This window comes from Euprymna scolopes, chromosome 32, assembly GCF_053919585.1.
Source record: "Euprymna scolopes isolate OS-2025 chromosome 32, ASM5391958v1, whole genome shotgun sequence".
Classification (NCBI taxonomy): domain Eukaryota; kingdom Metazoa; phylum Mollusca; class Cephalopoda; order Sepiida; family Sepiolidae; genus Euprymna; species Euprymna scolopes.
This window is the reverse complement of record NC_136513.1, coordinates 74,041,547-74,053,392: the sequence shown is the minus strand read 5'-3', so window position 1 is coordinate 74,053,392 and position 11,846 is coordinate 74,041,547. Positions and strand designations below refer to the sequence as shown.

The following is an 11,846-nucleotide window of genomic DNA, read 5'->3' as shown; positions in this document are numbered from 1 at the left end:
TTCACAGAATATCCCGGTGCCTTTGTCCTGAAGTGCCCTCCCATTGGCTGATTAGGATGAGCACGGTGGAAATTAGTAAGCTGGTTGGCTAACTAGAAAATTCAATAGCATGTGCATATATATATAAAAGCGCGATTGCCACAACCTTTTGCATAAGCCTGACGAATTCTCACAAGAATGAAACGTGGAATATCCTGTGTAGCTTAACTGCCATATATATTTTCATAACTTATTTCTATATATTTATATGTGTGTGTGTTTGTGTGTACGTGTGTGTGTGTGTGTACGTGTGTGTGCGTGTGTGTGTGTGTGTGCGTGTGTGTGTGTGTGTGTGTGTGTGTGTGTGTGTGTGTGTGTGTGTGCGTGTGTGTGTGTTGGGACGATTAGTCGAAATCGAAAATCAGAAAAAATCAGAACTTCTCGTGATATCGGAATCGAAAAAAAGTTGTCCCTATTTTTCCATGCCAAAACCGATTCCTTTAATAATTTTCGTTTTCATTTGATTTTTTTTTAAAGCAAAATATTCCACTGCTAGTAGTAATGATAAAATAACAAATATCTATTGATGTTTAAACTACCAGTTAAATTAATATACTCCTGATTAAAAATTTAAGACCACTTGAAAATCTTTAAAAAGAAATATTTTTTTAAAGGATAGATTATAAATCTCCCTAATTAAGGTTACCAATACTTATTATGGATAAATAAAAAGCTATATTCCAAACATTTGATTGAGAAATTTACATTTTTATAAAATTGCAAGACCAGGGGTATAAATTATTTTTAGTTCAGCTACAGATTAGCAATCATTGCATAAAGGTTTCACCATGCTTATAGCAGGCAAACTTATCGAAGTTAAGCGTGATAGAATTCTAGATTTCCATGAACAGGGTTTTTCACAGTGGTCAATCATAGTTAAGGTAAATCGCAGTAAAACTGTGATTTACAACTTTCTAAAGAATAGCGACAATTATGGAAAAGCGAAATCCACTGACCCCCCCCGCGCCCCATTTTCTCCTGCATTAAGTAGGAGAATAAGACGGGTTGTAATGAACGACAGGAGACTTTCTTCTAGTCAAATTAACGCAGTCACAGATGCTGATTGCGGTCCAGTAACCACCAGACGACACGTGCGACAAAAAGGTATGGTAAATAAAAGGCGTAAACAAATCCCTCGCCTACTTCCACGTCACCAGGTGGACCGCTTAAGGTTTGGTCGTGAATAACAAACATGAGGCGTGAGAAATGGAAGAAAGTCCTGTTTTCTGATGAGAAAAAAATTCAATTTAGATGGTTCTAATGGCTTCCAACGATATTGGCATAACGAAAACATGCCTCCTTAAATCTTCTCCACACGTCATAGTAGTGGAGGGTCGCTAATGGTATGAGGTGCCTTTTCTTACTGAGGAAAGAATGGAGCTCCAGGTGGTGCAGGGTTGTCAGACAGCTGTTGGCTATGTTAGCATGCTACAAAAAGCATCGTTGATGACGGAGGGTCATTGTTTGTGTGGGAATGGATGGCTATTCCAACAGGATAAGACTGCAATCCACGCTGCACGACGGACCTTGACCTTTCTGAAAGAAAATGGGATCCACTTCTTGGGACATCCTACATGCTCACCAGACTTGAACCCAATTGAAAATGTTTGGGGATGGCGTAGAGATGTTTATCGAAATAGCAAGCAATATTAAAAAAAAAAGAACTTCGTGAAGCCATCTTCAGAAACTGTATCAGTATCCCCCCCACTTTAATGGAAACGTTTATTTCAAGCATGCCCCAAAGAATTTTGAAGTCAATAAAACCAGTGGAGTTAGAACTCATTATTAAATTTGGTTGTTGAATGTTTTCATGCACTTTTCGAACTATTTCGTAGAATTTATAGCTCTGGTCTTATAATTTTGATCAAGTTTAAAATGCCTCATTTTATGAAAATGTAAATTTCTGAATTAAATGTTTGGAATTTAGTTTTTTCCCATCACCTTTTAGGTTGTTGTACTGGTAACCTTAAGCGGCTGGAGTTTAAAATATATCCTTAAAAAAGTTTATTTTTAAAGATTTTCAGCTGATCTTAAATTTTTGGTCAGGAGTGTATATAGATCATCCCCAGAAGTATATTTTTACATTTGAGAAAATATCTACACATTCAATGTGTTTTACGATAATCAAGAATAAATAACAAATCTATTGTTAAATATTGAGGGATTTATAAAGAATCGGAATCGGTAATTGTATCGGAATCGAAAAAATATTGGTGTGTGTGTGTGTGTGTGTGTGTGTGTGTGTGTGGTTATATCATAATATTATAATCATTTGATCACTCTGACAGACATTTAGACATTTAAAAATGTTTAAATTTAAACGATATTTCTCGCGGTTGACTGTGGCCGTGTGGTTTTGTTCTTTGCTAATGGAGTCAGAGATGGCTTCGTTGCCGGGTTCGAATCTCTTGACCGGCGGTAATCGTGACACCCTACGCTGATGATTCCCGAAAGGATGAAAGCCTAGTCTCTGTAGGTATTTAATAATTATTATAGCAAATAATTACATGTATATGTTTACACATACACACACACATATAATGTCATTTTTATCGATGCCTTCAGACATTATAGGAAAATAACCACTCTATATGCTAATCTTTTTAACCAGCCACTGACAACATTTGTTAATAATTGTTTTCAGAAAATATGCTTATATTTCTTTTCCTTTTACCATTTATTACATATATTTTTAGTTGCTTCTTTCGAATACATAAGTTCACACAAAAACAGAAAACATTTTCACTCCACTACAATTATTTACTCCCAGATCACTCGCATTCATCGGGTTATTTTCTGAATATGCATACTTACTTGGAATTTTTATTTTGAGATGAGCATTTTTATGTTAACTTTTATTTTTTTATTTCGGACTATTAGTCTCATCTTTTATTAGTTGTTGTTTTTTTTTTTTAATCTTTTTTTTTATTGGTTCACAACGTTTCGGCCAACTTCCTCTGGCCTTCGTCAGGAGGTAATTGGTCAAAAATGTGGTGAGACGACAACAACTACGGATGGCAGTGATGGCTGAGAATGCGGTTGGGAGATTCGAAGTTCCTATCCGTCGCGGTTACCACCTGACGAAGGCCAGAGGAAGTTGGCCGAAACGTTGTGAACCAATAAAAAAAAAAGATTAAAAAAAAAACAAAAAAAAAAACAACAACTAATAAAAGATGAGACTAATAGTCCGAAATAAAAAAATAAAAGTTAACATGTATACTTACTATAAAGCCATCATTTACTGTCTGTTTTATAATCATAATATTTCTTACAAACCAGACTAGATTTTGAAAATAAATGACAAACGCTCCCTCAAATTCACTTATATTCTACCTGACGTCCTAATTCTTTTTGAAAAATAACAAAATATAGGTAAATTGTATTTCATCAGTACGGTCTTCAGAATATATCTAATCACTTTTTCATAATATATTTAATCACTTATTCATAATATATTTAATCACTTTTTCATAATACATTAAGTCACTTTCTCATAATAAAATTTATCACTTTTTCATAATACATTTAATCACTTTTTCATAACATACTTAATCATTTTATCATAATACATTTAGCCATTTTTTTCATAATACATTTAATCACTTTTTCATAATATATTTAATCACTTTTTCATAATATATTTAATAAATTTTAAAAAAATACTTAATCACTTTTTGTTGTGGGGTACACATCACCCCTATTTGAGAATTAAGTGGAATCAACTAATCCTATGAATACCACTGATTTCAGAGACTAAATGGAGACATTCATACTATGTTCAATCGCAGCTACGAACACGTTCCTCTCATACAAATTTAGTGGCTCCTGTATTCTTTATGATAAACACATATTATATTTTATACACTTTACGCTACTTGTGGTTTCTTTCATTTATAAACCCTAGCACTGGTCTACAACAACTGTCTGACGAGGATGATTCAAGAATGCCCGGATCAATCTACAACAATTGCTTGCAACAACTGGATGACGAATATTCGGGCAAGGACTCACTCTAAAACCACCCATTGGAAAACAATATTTGACGACTAGAGGGATTCAAGAAAAAAGAACTAATATAATTTTTTCCTACACTCGGAGGAAATTCGAAACTTCAGAAGTATTTATTTTTCAAAAGTTCGGTGAAAAACGGGGAAAACTATTTGTCAACATTACGGGAGGGGGGGGGGGAAACAACATTCGAGCATAAAAATCCACAAATACGGGATAAAGAAGACTTCAAAAAAGGACAACAATTCTTGCTGAAAAAGGGATTTTGCAAAGACTACGAGTTGAAACAGAACCCAGAAAACAATTGCATGGAGAATTATTACTACTGAATTTACAACCAAGTATATGTGAAAAAAAAATCCAAAGAGATTAGGGTATGCACAGATTCTCTACCGGATTGAATGCGGCGCTTAAGGACAATCACTACCCACTACCAAACTCAGGCGAAGTATTCGCTAAGTTAAATGGCGGAAATCTGTTTTTTCAAAATAGACTTAAGCGAGGCGTACTTACAAATATCAGTAGGGGAAGAAAGCTCGAAACTTTTGTGTATCTCAACGCACAAAGAACTTTATAAATTGAATAGATTAGCATTTGGTATAAAAGTAGCACCTGCAATTTTCTAACAGGTAATCGATACTTTGCTGACCGGTTTGGATTTCGCAATAGGCTATTTAGACGATATTCTTGATAATGATAAAAAATTTTAACAACATAGAGATCACGTATTTCAAGTGTTTTACAGAATAAAAGAATACGGTTTCACATTGAAGGAAGCAAAACGCGATTATTTTTGAACGAATTAAATACTTGTGTCATATCATAGATAAGGACGGGAGGAAACCCGATCACGATAGATTCACAGCTATAAAAGACATGCCAGAGCCTCATAATGTAACTACATCGCAGAGATTTTTAGGGCTCGCGAACTATTATCAAACGTTCATTAAGAACATGCATGAATTGCGTGCGTCATTGAATGTATTATTAAAAAAGGCCAAAAATATGGGACAGGACGCCTGAGTGCTAGGCAGCGTTTTAGAAATTAAAAGATGTATTAACGTTAGATTTATCCCTGACTCATTTCAATCCGAAACAAGAGATTATTGTCGCAACCAACGCAATTTCTTTATGGGATCGGGGCATGCATTCAACACAAGATGCCGGATGGGTCCTCTAAGCTGATCGCCCATGCGTCGAGAACTTTACTGCCTGCCGAGAAGAATTACTCCCAAATCGAAAAGGAAGCACTCTGGACCATATTCGGGATTAAAAATTTCTACTGATTTACACGGTCGTAAATTGAAGTTACAATCTGACCATGTCATTTATAATCATCATTGGCTCTAAAGTAGGTCTGCCAACTTACACAGCCAATAGACTGCAAAGATGGGGGACTATTCTTCTGAATTACGACTTCAGTATGGAATTTCTGACATCTGCGAAGTTAAGTCACGCAGACGGATTGTCACGATTAATCTCGAAATCAAGGGAACCGCTGGAACACACAGTAATAGCGTCACTACAAAGTGAAAAAGACTATACAAAAACACTATGTAATACGATTAAGGAACTACCAGTGACTTTGGAAGATATAATAAGGGAGGCTGAATAAGATAGTTTCATCAAAGAAACGAAACAAAAAATTAAATCGGATGAATCGGTAGCGAGAAGCTTTTTCTATGTGCAATGAGGTACTGTTGTACCGAGAAAGAGTAGTAATCTCAGCTACACTACAAAAGAAAATTCTAAAAGATTTCCATACGGGGTACCATGGGGCTATGCGAATGAAGAGTCTCATGAGGTTCTACGTTTACTGGAAGAGTATGGACACTGATATAGAAGGTACGGTAAAGTCGTGTAAGGGATGCGCATTGGCTGCAAAAGCGCCCCCAATAAAATTTAGCCCGTGGCCTAAAGTGGACCACCACTGGCAAAGAATACACGTAGATTACGCAGATCCACTGGATGAAAATTATTAGTTAATAGTGGTAGACAGTTTTTCAAAATGGCCTGAGGTATTTCGATGTAAAAGTCCAACGACGGATTTTGCAATCAGTGCTATTCACGACTTGTACGCTAGGTTTGGTGTGGTCGATTGTCTAATGTCAGACAATGGACCACAATTCACTTCAGCAGATTTTAAAAGCTTCTGCAAGGATTTCCAGGTTAACCACATAACGACGCCAACCTATCATCTCCGATCCAACGGTCAGGCAGAGATGTTTGCAGACACGCTGAAAAGAGCCCTGAAGAAGGCTAAAGGAATGCCCTCAGAAAAAGCGCTGCAACAATTTTTACAAGTTTACAGAATTACGCCAAGTAAAAAACTCCATTGAAGATGTCGCTGGTAGCCCTATTTGAGAACTAAGTGGAATCAACCAGTCCTATCAATACCACTGGTTTCAGAGACTAAAGGGAGACATTCATACCATGTTTAACCGCATGCTACGAACATGTTCCTCTCATACCACTTTAGTGGCTCCTGTATTCTTTATGACAACTACATACTATATTCATACGCTATACACTACTTGTGGTTTCTTTCATTTATGCCCCCTAGCACGGGTTTACAACACTTTTTCATATATTTAATTACTGTTTCATAATACATTTAATCCTCTTTTCATAATGCATTTAATCACTTTTCTGAATACAGGAATACATAAACGAACATCTCATATTGTATTCACAATTGCGTCTTAGCCTGACGCTTAAATTTCTCGTATTTAACTGATTTTAAACATCGGTTATTTATTAATATTTTAAACCAAAAACAAAAATAAATAAATAAAAGAAGAAAAAGGGGAACTGCTTATTAAAAAAAGAAATCCTTTATCAAGCCTAAAGAAATGCATTTATTACATATAAATGTCGATATAGTGTTTTAATGTTTTGATTGACATTACCCCCCCCCCAAATCAATTGCTAACGTTTAGCAATCTGAAACCCACACACACAGTTTGCAGGACACTGCCGACTCGTCTCTAGCCTCCTGCTTTTATAGTGGCCGGGAATTATCCATTTGCATAATCACATGAGACAGAAACGTGATTTTCCGAGAGTTGCATGGGGTAAATGCTAATAAAAACCCTCGGACACCATCTTGGAATTCTCTTTTTCCCCCCAACTGGTGACACAACTGACATACCCGAGGTAAGCTCTTTTTCCCCTCATTTTAGTTATTGCTGCTTCTGCTACACAATCATATTTTAGTTATAAATTTTTTTACATTGAATTTACAATTTTTAAAATCTTATTCAGTTCAAACCAGGTATACTGCCACTTAGACGTAAGGCGTTAATATTTGGGACCACGTTTCTGAATTTTTGAGATGAGGATTGGTTATTCGTATTATTTGGATTCTTCGGACTACTATTCTCATCTTGAGAGTTATTTTTACAATGTAACAATGTAACCTCCGACCTTCTTCAGGTGTATTGTCGAACTTGGGAATGTTTCTGTCGAACTCGGGAATTCGGACGGAATTTCGAGCGGAACCCTTTATTTACTTCACGGGGTAGCATGCTCTTGTTCCATCAGCCATGACTAGATAGAGAGCCTAAGTAATCTACAATTGTATTTTTCGGCTGCTCACACTGAGAATTGAACCTTCAATCTCCAGGAGAATATCACTTTTACAATTGATTTTTCTAAGTACTCTAACCACTGCGCCACGAGTCCCAATTGAAAAGACCGAAAAACACAATTGCGAATTACTTAGGACCTGGATGTGGCAACAATGTTCTCTGCAAATGGTGGTTTGGAAGATATGTTGTGATCAACATACATCCCGCCACCGAAGTTACAAGTTTTGGCCGGCATTCTTGATTAAATAAATCAACTGTTCACGTATTTGCAATTTCACTAATAAATATGTCGATACCATATTTAAATGTTTAATTTTTAATAACTGTTTTTACTAATAAACATCCCTATACTGTATTTGAATATTTTGATTTTTACTGCAAATTTATTTTTTACCAATATACATCCACATACCATATTTAAATGTTTTAATTGTTAACGATTGTTTTGTTTTGTTTTGTTTTTGGGGAGGCCTCAAGTTTTGACAGGCTTCTGGGCTTGACCTTTACTCCTGATCTTAAATGGAATACGTACATCAAATCTGTTGCCAAGGCCGCTGGAAAAATGGTCGGATCCTTCTATCGATCCAGTAGATATCTCACTGCTGATGCAATTCTCTATCTATATAAGAGCCAGATACGTCTAAGGATGGAATACTGTTGCCACATATGGACAGGAGCTGCTAGAAAAGACTTGTCCTGCCTTGATAGGGTTCAAAATAGACTTTGTGGCCTGGTGGGAGATGTCCTTTTCTCTTCGCTGCAACCTCTATCTCACAGAAGAGATGTTGCGAGTTTGTCTCTGCTTTATCGTTATTTTCATGGAAAGTGTTCGACTGAGCTTCAATCTATGGTCCCCCCCTCGCCAAACTTTCACAAGAAACACTCGACTAGATGAAAACACTATCAATAATTCTCCCCACTCTTTATATGTGTCTAAACTTAAACATAGATTCCATGAACAAAGCTTCTTTCTTAGAACTGCATGTCTGTAGAAACTGTCTTCCGTTTTCCTGCTTTCCAGCTGTCTATAATATGGTTGTCTTCAAGTCTAACGTGAACAAGTTTCTGATGAGCCGTTCCACTTAAGTAAACAAATTTACCGAACTTCCATTACTATCGATTACTATATTGTCCTTTTGACTACTGTACACTCTCTAACCCTTATCCTTGAGTGGCCTATCGGCCTTGATAAGTGGTGACGCCTATGTAAAAAAAAACAAAAACAAAACAAACTAATAGACATTCCAATTCTGTATTTACATGTTTTGACGGATATACATTGATTAAAACAATCCAAAACTCAGTTACTTACGTTTAACTATTTTTTTCTCTTATTAACAAACATTCTCATATAATATTCATGTTTTAGCTTTTAACGACTGTTGTTTTAAACTAACAAACATCCTTATATCGTATTTATATGCTCTAAGTTTTAAAGACTGCCTTTTAAAATAATAAACATCCTTATTTATATATTCTAAGTTTTATAGCTTTTTTTAATTAACAAACATGCCGATACAGTATTTATATATTTTAACTTTATCGACGTTTTCTATCTTCTAAACACTTCTATACCATATTTATAAATATGAAACTAACAAACATCTCTATACTATATTTATATGTTTTAACTTTAAACGACTGTTCTTTTTTAAACTAACAAACATCCCGATACAGAATCAGTACGGCAAACCCGTCTTGATAGTTTTCCGCAACTGACAGATATCCTATTAATGCCGTCGTAACAACAACAACAACAACAACAACACCCTTTTAAGTATGTGGATAGAACATCCGCACCCTCCATGAACGGCGAACAGCCCTCATCTGCATGGAGCTTACCAGCTTCAACGTCATTGCTGCAGCCCTTAGGGATACCAGACCACCCGAAAAGAGCAGCATTAGGGAAACTGGAACGGGATGCATTATATTTTGGAAAGGGAATGCCCCTGAGGAACTGCACATTAATACCATCAGCTTCGCTATCTAGTCTCAGCTTCTTCAATAGGATAATTTCACGTCCAATCATGATGACTGTCGACATTCTTATCACACGGGACAGACACATCACCCTGATCTCTGTGTGCGCACCGTCCCTGATCTCAACTGACTATCCAGTCAATACCCGCACATGACAAGCTTGTGCTGGTGACTTTATGTTCTAGTAGGCATGGAATATCGTCTGTTAAAGGAGATCATTGACTGCTAGAGTATCAGAGACCGCAACACCAATGGGCAACTTCTACTGAACCTGTGCACAGAACATGAACTACTAAAACGATAAAAACAATTACGTGGAGACACCACAGATACAAACACTGACACATCGTAGACTACTTCCTAACTCAGAGACCGAGTAGACGTCCGAATCATGGCATTCAGGCATCAATATGGTATAAAGTACTCCTTCTAAGTCAACTTATCCGTTTTTAATGGGATAAAAATTTAGTATTACAGTATTTTTTCTACCATAATCCTCTCGGAGCCATACTGAATCAGCTTTACTTACCATCAAGTGATGCTGTTCCTTTGCCATCTTTACCGATTTCAGCCAGAGATAAGCTTCGTTTTCCAGATGGGCTGACAGCCGTGCCATCCTCCTTTTCCTCTTCCAGCATCTCAAAACGGTAAGAGCGGTAAATATCGTCTACGGTGTTTATGTCGGAATCAGAGAAATCAGCTTCCAGATTTGAAAAGAAACAAAAGAGAAAAAATGTTAATCAATAAGAATTGTTTTATCAACAGTAGAAACACTAATTTTTTTAGTAACAGTCTACACTCCACAACACAAACAAGACATTAACTCTTTGAACAACAATCTATATAATTATAAAACTCAAATGACCTTGTAACGAGTGTTGTAACCCAACATCCGGTTTACGACTTCCGGTTGCGCATGTGTACATAAACATAAACCCATAACAGCGTAAACAAATAAATACAAATCGCTACTTTTGCAGAATTTGACCTGCGCACTGAAATATTAACGTTATTATTTCGAAATTATCATTTAATATGGGAAGGTTGAGGATGTTTTGCAACTATTCTTTATTACAAGTATACTGTCGCAATTTTCTTACAAATAAATCAAATTTGACCCGTTGACAGCGTATTGTTTTACTGTGTACGTTTTCAGCGTCCCATTTTTTCGCGTTTAAATTATCTAAATAATTGTTAATACTTTCTGCAATTTTTATATCGTTCATTTCCGTATTACGTTTAAGTTATTTTAACGCAATTTTCCTACAAATAAATCTACTTTAACCTTTGACAAAAATAAGAGCATTTTACCACGTATTGTTTTACTGTGTACATTTTCAGCGTCCTAATTATCTTTTTGCGTTTAAATTAAATGATAGATCAAAATTTGAATAGTGCAGATTTACCTATAAGTCTGGCTAACCATTTATAATTCAATGGCTGTAAGTTTTTTTTTTCAAAAATAAATAATTATAAACAGAACGACTCATAGAAATCGATCTATATTCCTTTTTTTCATTTTTGATATACTTTCATAGAAATGTTTCTGTTATGTCACAAAAACTATTTTCTTTACGTCACAAGTGTCACGCTCATACATTAATTCCATAGCTAATATAACATACTGACCCAACGGGTCACGGGTAGTCTAGTTTACCAATAATTGTCCATCTTCTTTCTCTTTGTCTAAGACAAGGGCGTATTCGAAACCAATGTCTCTGTCTAAGGCACAATTGAACCATTGTACTTGCTTCTTGCATTTTAAAATGTAATTCAACCATTATATAATAATATTTTTTAAAGTTAACAATAGCTTCTCTACAATGCAATGTAGACGGCAATGTTTTGAAGATTTAATTACTGTGGGCATGTGCAAGTTCTTTCCAGTACATCGTGGTTGGTTCCCGACTAGCAATCAATCTATGTAAGTGAAAAATGTGCGACTTCACCGATTTCGATGACTAAAAGTATTAGAATAGTGGATCATTCGTTGATTCTCATTCAATCCCGGGTAACGTTGGGTTTCCCTGCTAGTATATATATATAGTTCGGATATGTCTAACTGATGAGCCGAAATGAGGGCGAAACTCGAATCTTGGACTTCTGGTTTCTTGATTGTCATGACTCTTGTGAGCTGCGACGTTTTTTGACTGTGGAAATAATTATATATATATATATATATATATATATATATATATATATATATATATATATATATATATATATATA

General features: G+C 35.7%; 1 protein-coding gene across 1 annotated transcript in view; it reads right to left on the bottom strand.

The window, feature by feature from the left end:
- The window catches only part of LOC145256437 (synaptotagmin-7-like), a 379,359-nt gene that overhangs the window by 60,614 nt on the left and 306,899 nt on the right, over nt 1–11,846 (bottom strand). The window contains exon 4 of the mRNA XM_080115342.1: nt 10,147–10,317. Coding sequence (XP_079971468.1) covers nt 10,147–10,317 — 171 coding nt within the window. The remainder of the gene's footprint in view (nt 1–10,146; nt 10,318–11,846) is intronic.